Raw genomic sequence first — 14,863 nt, forward strand, 5'->3', positions numbered from 1 at the left:
ATGAGCTTCCTCCATAGGGTAGCCGGGAACTCCCGTAGGGATTGCGTGAGGAGCTCGGGCCATCCGGGAGGAGCTCGGAGTAGAGCCGCTGCTCCTCCACATTGAGATAAGCCAGTTGAGGTGGCTTGGGTATCTATACCGGATACCTCCTGGACGCCTCCCTCGGGAGGTGTTCCAGGCACGTCCCACCAGGTGGAGGCCCGGGGGAGAGCCCAGGACATGCTGGATTGACTATGTCTCTTGGCTGGCCTGGGAATGCCTTCGGCTCCCCCCGGAGGAACTGGAGGAGATGTCTATGGAGAGGGAAGTCTGGGTGTCTCAACTGATTCTGCTGCCCCCGCGACCCGGTCCCGGATATAGCGAAAGACAACGAGTACGAATAAGTCATCTTATTGTTTCCAGTGTTCTGAGGGAAAAAGAAATTAAGACTCTGAGGTCAAACATCTTTCCAGCTGCTACAGGTTTATTATCAGATCAACAGTAGAAAAACAGAAGCTAACAGACAAAAAGAAGAATAAAAAATCCAACATCATCCAACAGACTCTTTAAAATAATTCCTCTGTACAATATGTACACACACACACACACACTACATTACATTTACTTGCCTTCTCCTCAGCCAGCCTCTGGATGTTAACAATAAGTCCTTTTTTATGGTACATCCAGGTAATCAAGTGATGATGTCCAGAAAGGGGAGTCTCAGAGGACTTTGACATGTATAAGGATGAGAATAAAAACATAAACCAGTATGACAATAGTGGGCTGTGAAAGGACAGAATGAAGATTCAGCTGTGAATGATGTGGACCTCCCGTCTTCCCCTTAGTTTGGAAAACTAGTTGGACCCTGAAGGCCATCAGATGATGCGTTGATGGGAGCTCTGACCATGTTTTACCATCACTGTTTCCTCCTGTCATCTCCAAAGTACCATTAGTCACTGTGCCAAAGCCTGTGCTGTCGGGTCAGTGTGGAGTTGGTTCTAACACCTGGAACCACCAGAACTGTTTTGGTCCAGTTCAGTAGGGAGTCAACTGAATGTCCAGGTGTAGATGTCAAACATGAAGAGATGTCACAACAGAAACGTACATTGATGTGATCCAGTCATGTGACTAACATGGGTAGAGTCCAGCCAATCAAGAGTACCTGTAGAGAGTCAGCAGACATACTGGTCAAAAATGGAGGAACTGCCATTTACCACCTTATATGTGAACAGCAATCAAAGCTGTGAGACATCGTACCCATCCGCTGTGTATACCAACTTATCTGTGTAAGGCGGCAATGGTGCAGGTACAACCTGGACAGGATACCAAACCATCATAGGACAACACAGGACACAAAGGATCAACAACCATCCATGCAAAAAATTATAACTAAGGGCAATTTAGAGAGACCAATAAAGCTAACTTGTATGTTTTTGGACTGGGGGAGGAAGCAAGTGTATCTGGAGAGAACCCACGCATGCACAGGGAGAACATGCAAAAAGAAAGGCGCTAGCTAGGATTCGAAACCACCGCCTTCTTTCTGAAAGGCAACAGTGCTATCAATTGCATCACCATAGGGCTCTGTCAACATGTAAATCTGTTAATCAAATTGCCTGATTACCCACTAAGGGGAGTTTACAGAGATTTTAACTTCTTAGAGTAAAGCCCATAATTCATCACATCCTTGGCAGATTTAGTTTCAAAGTAATCTTTAACTTTACCAACATGTTTTTTTTTTGACTGGAAGTAATATTTTAGTTTATATATTTGTCTAGTCCGACCAGAGTCCTGAATCAAGCCTTAGAGAGTCTGGAGCTAAAGATTTTTGAAGTTTTGGCAAGGCACGTTTATTTGTATAGAATCATTCATACACAGGGTATCTCAAAGGGCTCTACATGAAGAACTTTAGCTTATATGGTAAAATTAGCCAACACACTAAAGTTAGCCAATATCATAATGTTGGCATGTTGGCTATGACTAGTATGTTGGCTAACATTAACTTACTTTATTATTTACGCTGTGCGTTAGCTTACAAGTCAATATTTGCCAAAATGTTAACACTGGCTAATATGCTATTTAATGATGACTAACACTAACTACATCTAGAATGCTAACAACAGCTTATAAGGTAATACGTTTTAGCATATTAACTCACTCCAATACTTTAACTCTAGCTAAAATGGACTAAAATGCTAATGTTAGCTAACATGAACATGTTGACTAACAGGAACTTATTTAATATGATAACTTTGGATTATATGCTACCTCCTTGAACCCCCTTAACCTGGTGAAAGGGACTGCTTGGATGATCCCAGAAACCATGTTGTCTGGGGCTTAAATGCCCCAGTTAGGGTCTCCCATGGTAAATAGGCTCTGGGTGACAAGTCAGACAAACTTTGGTTCAGAAGCCTTTATGAGGACCAGCCCAACTAGGCACATGATGTTGCCCAGCACAGCAGAGCTGGGGCCCCACCCTGGAACCCGGCCTGGGATTGGTTCTTGTTGGCGAGTGCCTGGTGGCAAGATTACTTGACAATAGTAACGGGAAGATGGTGCTGGTGTCTGGCTTGGCCGCTCCTGTTTCTCAATGTTGGTTTTGGATGTTTTTATGAACTTTTTATGCATACATATCAGGTGATGGTATCTTCGATGCTCAAACCTCCGATTCATGCACTTTGCAGAATATCAGAGTGTCTATGAAAAAGGCTTTTAACAGCTAGAACAGCTAAGAACAATTCTTCCTGCTGCCCTTTACGTGTTCTCCCTCCTCTCCCGAATACCTCCTCCTTTATGTTACCCCGTAAAAGCACCCGGGGGCAAGAAAAAAGAAAACTAGGGCAAAATAAACGGGCTGCAAGGCTGGCGTTAAGAGTAAAATAAAGCATGCTCTTCGGAAAGGTCACTTCTACCTTTATGGCGGACACAGCAGGTTTTTTTTTACCAGTTCCCACTAAGAGGATAATATTATCCTATGTGCATCTCCTCCATGGTTTATCTCCCCGGCCAAGGACAATTAGCATTTAGTTGACAAACATGTTTTGAAAGATGGACCCTCATCAATTCGGTCTCAGGATTTCAGACTGAATTACCATGCTACAACAAGGGGGTGAACATGGCAGTGTCAACTATCCAGGTGTTTGCTGTCAGTTCTTTTGTAAACCCCCTGCTTCAGATCACTTTGGTGAAAGCCCACTTAATCGCAACAAATCCTTTACTCTGAACAAACTTTTCACTAGTAAGCGGTTGGATTTCATGTTTCTCATGGAAACTTGACAGAGGGAAAGGGAGTTTGTCCATTTAAATGATCTGTCCCATTGGCCTCTCATTTATAGGAACACCCAACCTTGGACTACCATGGTGGTGGGCTCGCCACAGTACATCCAGCCACTGTCTTGTTCTTGTAAAACAGTGGACACTGGGACTTTCCCCTGTTTTGAGTCACACATAGTCAAGGTCCTTCATTCAAAATATTTCACTGTGTTTTAATTTACCGCCCTCCTGGCCCTGCTAGTGTTTTTCTCTCTGATTTTACAGATTTTTTGTCTTCCATTATTGATCTTGAGAAAGTTTTAATGATTGGGGATTTTAACATTCACATAGATGACACTGACTACATCACAGCAAGTGACTTTTTATCTATTACTGACTCTTATCTTCATTCAACATGTCCAGTTCTACACACTCTAAAGGCCACACTCTGCATCTTGTTTGTGCTCATGTGAGAGATCATTTCTTGGCCAGTGAGACATAAAATTCTCAACAGTTACTCAAGATGCTGTTCAGAAGTTTTGTAATTTGTTTGATCCATCATTGTTAAGAGGTTGTCTTGATGTTGATGTTGCTACTCAGTGTTTCAATACTCATTGTACAGTACCACCTCTAAAAGCTGCCTTCATTCCACTTAAAAAGGTTTCTTAGTGGATTAGTATTTCAATTCCTCCAATCCAAAAGAGTCTGTCGTCAGGTGGAAATCCACTAAATTTGTGGTTCATAGAATCCAATAAATTAATTAGAACTAAATAAGAAAAATTCTAAGGTCCTGTTTGATACAATAAATTCAATTGTTCCCCTGGGAGCCTTACACTACCTGTGTCCTCCAAAGCTGACTGTAAATGACTTTCTCAATTTTTTTATAATGAAAGCCAGCAATGTCAGAGGAACCATTTGTCCATCAAGGTGTCAAAATTGTGTTTCTGCCTCTCCAGTTTCTCAGTCTCTGACAGTGTTTGATCCAGTGGGTTTATCTGACATTTTATTCATACTTGACAAAATGAAAACATCCACCTGTCCAAATGAAATTCTCCCTGCAGTGTTGCTTGAAAAGGTTGTTCATGCTATTGGCCCATTTATTACTGAAATCTGCAATGCTTTTCTCTTAACAGCTGTGGTTCATTCAAGAATGCTGCTGTTGAGCCAGTATTAACGAAGTACAACTTGGATCCTTCAGATTTTCAATTCAAAATGCTGCTGCAAGGGTTTAGCTAACGCACGAGACAGACAGCACATTACTGCTGTTTTCTTTACACTGGTTGCCGGTTCATCTTAGAATCCATTTTAAAATCTTACATCTCACTTTTGGAGCTCTGTGTAGTCAAGCCCCAGCCTATATTTCTGACTATCTGGACCCCCAACAGTTCTTCTCACAGTCTAAGATCTTACATTCAAAGGCTGTTAATGGTCCCACAAACCAATTTTAAAACGAGAGGGGATAAATCCTTCAGAGTTGTCGCCCCCAGGCTGTGGAATGTGTTGCCTCCTGCTTTGCGCTTCCTTGAGTCTGTGGATTCTTGTAAGAAACAGCCAAAGACACATTTATTCAGGCTGGCTTTTAACTAGTTTTATGTTGTAGGTTTTTATATGTATTCTGTTAAAATGTTTCTTAATTTTGTGGTTTCTTTTTTTCTTTTCATGTATGTTTTTACTACTTATATTTTTATACTTCGTTTTATTGTTTTTTTTTTTTTACTGTAAAGCACTTTGGTTTGACTTGTGAAAGGTGCTATATAAATATAATTTACTTACTTACTCCTTGCGGGACCCAGCCGGGCCAAGCCTGAACAAGAGACGTGAGGCCATCCCCCAGTGGGCCCACCACCTGCAGGAGGAACCATGAGGGACTGGTGCAAAAAGGATCGGGCAGCAGTGGAAGGTGGAGACCTAGCCAACCCAATCAGAGGACGCTTAAACTGGCTCTATGGACGTGTAATGTCACCTTACTGGGAGGGGGGACGGAGCCCGAGCTTCTGCAGGAGGTCGAGAGACATCAACTAGAAATAGTCTGGCTCACCTCTACAAACACCATGAGCTCTGTAACCCAGCCTCTTGAGAGAGGTTGCACTCTCTTCTGCTCTGGAGTGGCCCACAGGGAAAGGCGGTGGGTTGGGGTGAGCTTGGGTTTGAGTGCTGTTTCATTATCGGACTTCTGTGCCAGTCACGGATTATCCATAAGGAACACCATGTTCAAGCATAAGGGTGTTCATCAGTGCACTTAGCACCAGGACACCATAGGCGGGAGATCAATAATCAACTTTGTAGCCGTGTCTTCTGACCTTCGGACGCATTTTGGACACTGGGGAAAAGAGGAGCCGAGCTGTCCACTGATCACCACCTGGTGGTGAGTTGGATCCACCGGAAGAGGAGGAACAAGAATTGCAGCCTCTGCTCTAATTCATTCCAAAGGTGTTCAAGAAGGTTGAGGTCAGGACGCTGGTGTGGAGAAGCTAAACTGCCCTGCTCAAACTTTATACACCAGCAGCCATAAAAGTGATTGGAACAACAGCATTAATTGATTTGGTGGTGGGAACCAATACTATGGACAATATAGTGTATTTTTACATGAAATCATGTGCACCATTATTATAGCCACCCCTACTTATATTTTGCACAAAATGTTTAGTTTTACAGTGAACTAGTGAGCTACAGTACATGATAGACATTTTTGTTCTGATAATCAAAGCAGTCACTGATGTCGATTTCCTCCTTGTCCTTTATGTATATAGTAAATAAAAGCGGTTTTTGGGTCTGGTAATCCTTCTCTGATGCAGTTTATCCAAACTATTACTGTGAAAAGAAAAGCGCAAATAGGAAAAGAGGACAATAGTTCATATTTATTGCAAAAAGTATTTCTTTTTAAAATTAAATAAAAAAATGACAACCACATGTACTTAGGATGCTAACGTGAATCATTTACAGACAGCTACTGTGTACACTACTGTGAGCATTACCAGGTCCTGCTTTGCAAAGACACACAATAGTTAGAGTAATTGTTTTGCTGTAGCCATTTCCTGACTTGTGAAGATCAACACATATCAGCCTCACATTTAAAGGTATGTTCTCTTCTATTTTTCACTATGACCAGTGGCTTACAAATGCACCTCTGTGTCACCTCACATCTATACCCCAGGTAAACAGGAAGTAATGGATTACTAACTCAAAGTTTCTGGACACTATAAACAATTTCTAAAAGCAAAGTATAAATGACAAAAATACCTTATACCTTAGTTACCATTATAAGAACTGCTAAGGGTGCAATTCTGACCATAAGCTTTTCTGCCCACTAAATAAACATATTCAAAGTAAAGATTGTGTAAACTGACCTTATTCATTGATTGCTTCTTTAATGCATTTTTTTATTTGGTAAAAATCACGAGTATTCAAATTTGATTAAAAAGGTGCTATAGGGCTTGTCCTTATCTGACAGTTTGGAAACAAATGTTTTTCTAGAACTTTTCCAGACCCTGAAAATATTAAACTATTTCTGTAATTTAAGATAATGTAGCAAGTCTGCACTTCAAAAACAAACTAACTACCTTCTAAAAAAGTGCAACATTAATTTACAAAATTATGCCTACCCTTGCATTGTAGTGCGATTAATTTAGAAATGATCCGTCATTCTGTTAATTTGCCATTGTGAGGTACATTAATCTGTTAATCAAAGACTGGCAGAGATCCATGTTGGATAAGTAGAGGCGGCGCTGCATCTAGTTTTGATGTCGTGTATGTATTATCAGGTACATTGTGGAGGCTGGCGTGGGTCTTACCAGTTTCACCTCCGTGGAGGTGGGTACATGGACGGGGCAGACGCTTGCTGACTTGCAACGATGGCCGAAGAGGAGAGGCCTGAAAGAGAAGACCGATCATCAGAAGCATTCACCATCTAAATAATGTAAGATGTTGAAAGGTGAAGATGCCTGACTTGTTCTACACACAGAAATCATGGACATACAAGAACAGCTCCAATCAGGCTCAAAAAAACAATATTTCATGCAAAGATTGTTTTTTTATTACGTGCTGAATACTTAGTGTTTCCTTAAATATCTGTATGTACTCTTCAGGAACAGTTATACACAGTGTTAGTACAATAGCTGTCCTCTGGAAGGTCTGCTTTTTCTGATAAGCTGGGGACTGAGGAAGACAGTTTATGAATGATGGTGTTCCATCATGCATTTTCAGAAAGCGAAAGTTATTCCACTGGCTGTGATTAGGGGATCAGAACCAAATATGTCAATTCCACAAGCTGAAATTCAGGGCTAAACAATGACTGCCAAAGTTATAAACCTCTCTTCTTGTCTTCAGAGATTTAATGGAGCCTCTAAACACAAATGCATCTGAATACAACTTTTTCGGAACATGAATGTTACAGGATGGCCTTGGTTAGCACATGAGTCATGACGTTTTTTAAGCACACACAGAATCAATCCAGCAAATGTCTGGACTATCCTGTTCATATTGCAAGCCTACTAGTTACATTTACATGGACATACGTAATCAGAATAAATGGCCGATCAGACTAAAAATGTGTCATGTAAACATGTCAGTAGGAATATTCTGATCGGATTCGGCACGATCGAGATGATATTGTAATCTGGTTGAGAGGGGAGGTTTATGCCGATTGACAATCCGATTGACATGCATGTAAACACTTGAAAGCATCAAGTTATTCTGAATGAGGCAAACTGACCGGAGTGCGCATGTGCACACCGCGTCAACAAGATGTTTTTCCGCCTTGAGTGGCTAGTCACTCTGGCTAGCTGCTAACAGAATATTCCGATCGGCAAGTTCACATTACATTTTTATGTCTTTTCTGATTGGCCGTTATATCACGATTACTTGTGTCCATATAAACGGTGCAGTCCGATAATTATTATTTTTTTTTTAATCCAAATACATTTTACTCCAATTGGGAAATTTTTTGCATGGAAACGTAGCTAGTGACATCTAACAGTGCTGCCAGCAGTTCCCCAGCATTGTAAGGAGTGCCAGTGTTGCAGAAACTTGTGAGCATTGTGTTGGGTGATGGACCCAGCACAAAATGCTCTCTGATAGAAGAGGCTACCTTTAACATCTTCCCTGAAGGTATAATTAGGGAAACCTCTGAAAAAATACATCCCTCATACTGATTTCTGGCACAATTTCCCAAACAGCTATAGGTCTTAGATACTGTCCTGCTGTCTTTATTTATGCAATACTTTACCACAGACAGTACTTCTACCAATATTAGTACATTAGGTTAATGACTGCATTACACTGAAAAAGACTTTGGAGCACTGTGTATGTTTAGATGGAAGGAACATATTTTAACTTCCTTTATTTTTAAAAGAGAAAATAGTTTTTACATACAGATAAAAACAAGACACAAAATGGCCGTGCAAACAAATCACATTTATAGTCAGAGGCTCAAAAATCTAATATAAAACTTTGAAATTCAATTAGTTTGGCACAACTGCTATTTACCCTTTCTGTCCTTCTATACAGCTGTCAAACAGAGGCAACATAGAGCATGGGCTATATCAGCGTTGCATCAGCTTTATGTACAGAACCATGGCTCAGTTTCAAAGTCTTAAAATAGATTAGAATAGATTCAAAACCTGGTTCTAATCTGCAACGTCTGACACGTTCACATTGACAGTGACACAGCATGTAATTCTCACCCGAGGTGTAGGACAAGTCATACTGTCCTGACAACAGAGGGTATCCCAGGTGATGATGTGAAGACATGACACGCTGTGAAGGAGAAGATCGCGACCGATCGCCCTCTCTCTTACGGTCTCTGTCTCTTTCCCAGTCTCGTTCCGGCAGCATTTTGTTGTCTTGAATAGAAGGCAATTTGGTTTTGTACTGGCTGGCATGCTGCTGCAGCAGCTCCAGAGCTTTGGCCTCACTGGGCGGCTTCACAATTGGACTTGACTGGGAGGGTTTCTCATCCTCCCCTGCTGTCACTTTCCCTCCGTATGAGGAGAAAGGGTAACCGGCCGGCAAGTATGAAGCTAAGGACAAAATAAACAAACTGTTACCCCTTTAACTCTTTATGATAACTGAAAGCCAACTCCAGTTACACCATGAGGCTTCTCAGATTCAATAGCTTTGTTAGCTGTTTCTTAGATTTAACACTTTTTACAGTCAGTTAATAAATGTTTTTGCAGTGACACTAATGTTGTGTTTTGCAGTCTTTACTGGTTCAGTTTTTGTGGACAATATTCTCATTTTGGTGCAGATGGATCAGATGATGAATTCAGTGCAAAGACCTTTATTTTAGCTAAGATGAGCTTCGAATCCATTTTCACAATATTTTTTCCACTTTGGCCACCTGGCAGCACAGCTCTCTTTGGAATGCAGGCACACCTTCTCCATTTGTCAAAAGGGACCAATCCCACAGGTTGCTACAGTTTTAAGTCAAATGCCTCTTCAGCTGTAAACAGTTTTTGGAGCCAAGCAGTGGGGATTCTGAGAGAGGAAATACACACACTGGGAGCAATATATATCAGCTGCCTTCGAAAATTGCAAAGTTTGGTACAACCATTATTTTGCCAGTCCAATAGGAACGGTTGGTCTTAATCCTGTCCTGGATTTAATTGTTGAAGTACCTATGAACATAAAAATTCAAAATCAAACCAGTCAAACAGCTTCTCGATGCTGTCAGTCTGGCAGGTGGATGGTTGAGGGTGAGTATATGACCTGCCATTATACCTGAGGCTTACTTCCCACACCTTTGTCAAATCTGTCAAGGCAGCATTTGCTCCCTTCAGTGAGAAATGTTGCCTTCTCAGTGAACTTTCAGATGATTATTCTGACACTGGGCTAGAACTATGCTCCCTGTCTGGATGCTACCTCACTCACTTTCTGCAGAGATGCAGATTTCATTTCCATACCACCTCACAACTTATAGGCATGATGATGGCTTTGGTTTCTAAAAAATTATTAAAAAATAAGGACTCTTCGGTATTGACCTCATATCACTTGGGTTGTTTTGTTAAAATTTTCCAAGTAGTTATCTTCTGAAAAAAATGAGTCCCAATGTCTCTGTACAGGGTTTGACATGTTTCTGTAGTGATCGATTTCTACTGCCTTGTGCTTACATAGAACACAAACACAGAATTTTTATTTTACACAAACAGGTTACAGAATGAAACACATAAAATTCTAATATGACACCCTTTTCATGTAGATAACCTACATGATCAAGTAATTGATCATAAAATTACACAGCCTACTTTTTACATTTCTATGTATATACAACTCATCCAAAGCCTTTTTTCTTATTATCTGAGGCATGGCTCAGGTTTAAACATGGGTGTAGATTCTCCTTTTGGTCTTACCTGGGTAGTTCTGCATTATAACTGCAGGCATGTCTCTGTACCCGGGGTGGCTAGAATCAAAGCCCTGACTGTAGGCATAAGGTCCCTGCATGTACGGCATGTAGCTCTGATGCTGGGCCACAGAGGAGGGAAATTGCATGTGGGGGGTGCGTGCCTCCTTCACTCCACCTTGGTGCTCCTTTGGGGGCCGCGGCATCCTGCCCTCCGCCCCCTCTTTTACCTCATCCTTCTGAAGGCCCTCCTTTGACCGCGGTTTATCCTCCTCGGCTTTCATGTCTTGCTCTCTCTCATCTTTCCACCTTTGTTCTTCTTGCAGTCTTGAAGCTTCTGAGTATTTACTGTGGTACAAATAAGGCCACAAGTGTGAGTCTGACTCCTGAAAGAAAAAAATTATAATTGAGAAACGTTTAGAGCGCAGTTTAACAATTGTATGTATGTTGCAAAGAATCTGGTAAATCAGCTGAACTGGAGCTACCACGATAGCTGATAACTTTGGCAGCTAATGCTTATGACTGTCTCTCTAGTTGCCATGTAAGCTAGCATCTTTAAAACACCATTTTAGATGGGTCTAAACCTAAAAAGAAATGAGAACCTTTCCTAGAACAGAAGTTTGTGTGTTGCATGTACTACACCTCTGTTACGTATAGTACGAAATCCGTTACTTTTCCTGTGTCTGATCACCGTAGAAAGAGACGAGGTAATGTTTTATTCAGGTTACTGCTTGGACATTTGAACAGCACTTAAGTCAATTCCATAGTGATGGTGCTAATATCATATGTAAAATGTTTCCAAGTTACGAATCTCAAGCTGCGTTTTTTTTTTTCACATGTCACAAAAATAACCATTGAGAGCCTAACTACAGTAGAGATTCTATAAAGTATCAGACATGTAGGAGAGAGAGTCACCATCGAAGCACAAGACAGAAATGCAATAGTTTAATAGGCTATGAAACTGTGTTCATACAAATATTCTAGGGTCAATTTCCCTACTACATACTCTGTAAAGAACTTTTTACTTCTGAAAGTTTGAGTGCAATTACATCAGTGCAGTGCGGTTATACTGGCTTTATATTTCGCACCGCAAATTAAGAAACAACAAGGTGCTCAAGTTGGCTACTGCACGCACAGATTTTGGCATCTTGATCCTGACATCATCATCTTTATATTCAAAGTAAACACTTAAACTTCTGAAATATAAAGCCTGGAGGTGCTACCAGGAGACTGGCCAGTACACCAGGAGAAGTGGAAGAAGCCAACATCCCAGCAGCAGGACCGCTACCTCCGCCTTTGTGCAAGGAGAAACAGGAGGAGCACTACCAGAGCACTGCAAAATTACCTCCGGCAGGCCACAAATGTGCATGTGTCTGCATAAACTGTTAGAAAACGACTTCATGAGGATGGTATGAGGGCCCGACGTCCACAAATGGGGGTTGTCTTCACAGCCCAACACCGTGCAGGATGCTTGGAATTTGCCAGAGAACATCAGGATTGGCTAATTCGCCACTGGCGCCCTTTGCTCTTCACATATGAAAGCAGGTTCACACAGAGCACATTACTTTGGAGGGCCGCACAGCCCTCCATGTGCTCACCAGAGGTAGCCTGACTGCCATTAGATGAGATCCTCAAACCCCTTGTGAGACCATATGCTGGTGAGGTTGGCCCTGGGTTCCTCCTAATGCAGGACAATCCTAGACCTCATGTGCCAGATCTGTGTCAGCAGTTCCTGCAAGATGAAGACATTGAAGCTATGGACTGGCCCGTCCATTCCCCAGACCTGAATCCATTTGAGCACATCTAGGCCATCATGTCTCACTCCATCCACCAACGTCACGATGCACCACAGACTGTCCGGGAGTTGGCGGATGCTTTAGTCCAGGTCTGGGAGGAGATCCCTCAGGAGACCATCCACATATACATATACAGGTCCTTCTCAAAATATTAGCATATTGTGATAAAGTTCATTATTTTCCATAATGTCATGATGAAAATTTAACCTTCATATATTTTAGATTAATTGCACACTAACTGAAATATTTCAGGTCTTTGTATGGAGGAAGACTGGGGAGAAGGAAATGCCAAAATGCCAGAATCAGAATCAGAATCAGAATCAGAATCAGAAAAGCTTTATTGCCAAGTACGTTTTTGGACATACAAGGAATTTGTTTTGGCGTAGTCGGTGCAATACAATACAAATTAAACAGTACAAACATATCTACAATATAATATAAATATAAGTGCACAGTTTTAAGTGAGTGAGAGTAAATATAGAGCAGTATAAGATGCAAGAGCAATACAACAGTGCAGGTGATCATTGTGCAAGTAAAGCAGTGCAAGTAAGCAGGAGTCCAAGCTGAGCGTTAATGTAACGCATAGAGTTACAGGTTACAGGTGTCCTGTCAGCAAAAAAAAGGGGGGGTGTGGGGGAAAGGGAGAGTGTCAGGGTGGTTTCCGGGCTTTGTTAACCAGGCTGGTGGCAGATGGGAAAAAAGTCCAGTGTCAAGTACCCACAGTCAGTGATGGTCTGGGGTGCCGTGTCAGCTGCTGGTGTTGGTCCACTGTGTTTTATCAAGGGCAGGGTCAATGCAGCTAGCTATCAGGAGATTGTGGAGCACTTCATGCTTCCATCTGCTGAAAAGCTTTATGGAGATGAAGATTTCATTTTTCAGCACGACTTGGCACCTGCTCACAGTGCCAAAACCACTGGTAAATGGTTTACTGACCATGGTATCACTGTGCTCAATTGCCCTGCCAACTCTCCTGACCTGAACCCCATAGAGAATCTGTGGGATATTGTGAAGAGAACGTTGAGAGACTCAAGACCCAACACTCTGGATGTGCTAAAGGCCGCTATCGAAGCATCCTGGGCCTCCATAAGACCTCAGCAGTGCCACAGGCTGATTGCCTCCATGCCACGCCGCATTGAAGCAGTCATTTCTGCCAAAGGATTCCCGACCAAGTATTGAGTGCATAACTGTACATGATTATTTGAAGGTTGACGTTTCTTGTATTAAAAACACTTTTCTTTTATTGGTCGGATGAAATATGCTAATTTTGTGAGATAGGAATTTTGGGTTTTTATGAGCTGTATGCCACAATCATCCGTATTAAGACAATAAAAGACCTGGAATATTTCAGTTAGTGTGCAATGAATCTAAAATATATGAATGTTAAATTTTCATCATGACATTATGCAAAATAATGAACTTTATCACAATATGCTAATATTTTGAGAAGGACCTGTATATATATACATACATATATACATATATATATATATACATACATATATACATATACATACATATATACATATATATATATATATACATACATATATACATATATACATATACATACATATATACATATATATATATATATACATACATATATACATATACAGGGGTTGGACAATGAAACTGAAACACCTGTCATTTTAATGTGGGAGGTTTCATGGCTAAATTGGACCAGCCTGGTAGCCAGTCTTCATTGATTGCACATTGCACCAGTAAGAGCAGAGTGTGAAGGTTCAATTAGCAGGGTAAGAGCACAGTTTTACTCAAAATATTGAAATGCACACAACATTATAGGTGACATACCAGAGTTCAAAAGAGGACAAATTGTTGGTGCACGTCTTGCTGGCGCATCTGAAACCAAGACAGCAATTCTTTGTGATGTATCAAGAGCCACGGTATCCAGGGTAATGTCAGCATACCACCAAGAAGGACGAACCACATCCAACGGGATTAACTGTGGACGCAAGAGGAAGCTGTCTGAAAGGGATGTTCGGGTGCTAACCCGGATTGTATCCAAAAAACATAAAACCACGACTGCCCAAATCACGGCAGAATTAAATGTGCATCTCAACTCTCCTGTTTCCACCAGAACTGTCCGTCGGGAGCTCCACAGGGTCAATATACAGGTCCTTCTCAAAATATTAGCATATTGTGATAAAGTTCATTATTTTCCATAATGTCATGATGAAAATTTAACATTCATATATTTTAGATTAATTGCACACTAACTGAAATATTTCAGGTCTTTTATTGTCTTAATATGGATGATTTTGGCATACAGCTCATGAAAACCCAAAATTCCTATCTCACAAAATTAGCATATTATTAAAAGAGTCTCTAAATGAGCTATGAACCTAATCATCTGAATCAACGAGTTAACTCTAAACACCTGCAAAAGATTCCTGAGGCCTTTAAAACTCCCAGCCTGGTTCATCACTCAAAACCCCAATCATGGGTAAGACTGCCGACCTGACTGCTGTCCAGAAAGCCACTA

General features: G+C 41.2%; 1 protein-coding gene across 6 annotated transcripts in view; it reads right to left on the reverse strand.

Moving 5' to 3' along the window:
* Positions 1-445: 445 nt before the first annotated feature.
* Positions 446-14,863, reverse strand: part of znf609a (zinc finger protein 609a) — a 96,251-nt gene continuing 81,833 nt past the window's right edge. For 4 of the 6 annotated variants that reach the window (XM_047346340.1, XM_047346347.1, XM_047346357.1 and 1 more), the window contains 4 exons: positions 10,575-10,950; positions 8,910-9,245; positions 7,020-7,098; positions 446-1,141 (listed from right to left, as the gene is read on the reverse strand). In XM_047346340.1, coding sequence (XP_047202296.1) covers positions 7,025-7,098; positions 8,910-9,245; positions 10,575-10,950 — 786 coding nt within the window. In that variant the 3' untranslated portion in view covers positions 446-1,141; positions 7,020-7,024. Of the gene's footprint in view, positions 1,142-5,001; positions 6,040-7,019; positions 7,099-8,909; positions 9,246-9,503; positions 9,843-10,574; positions 10,951-14,863 lie in introns of those variants that run through there. The other 2 variants (XR_007035259.1, XR_007035260.1) reach the window with 2 other exon arrangements.

The sequence above is a fragment of the Girardinichthys multiradiatus genome, chromosome 2, assembly GCF_021462225.1.
Source record: "Girardinichthys multiradiatus isolate DD_20200921_A chromosome 2, DD_fGirMul_XY1, whole genome shotgun sequence".
NCBI lineage: Eukaryota > Metazoa > Chordata > Actinopteri > Cyprinodontiformes > Goodeidae > Girardinichthys > Girardinichthys multiradiatus.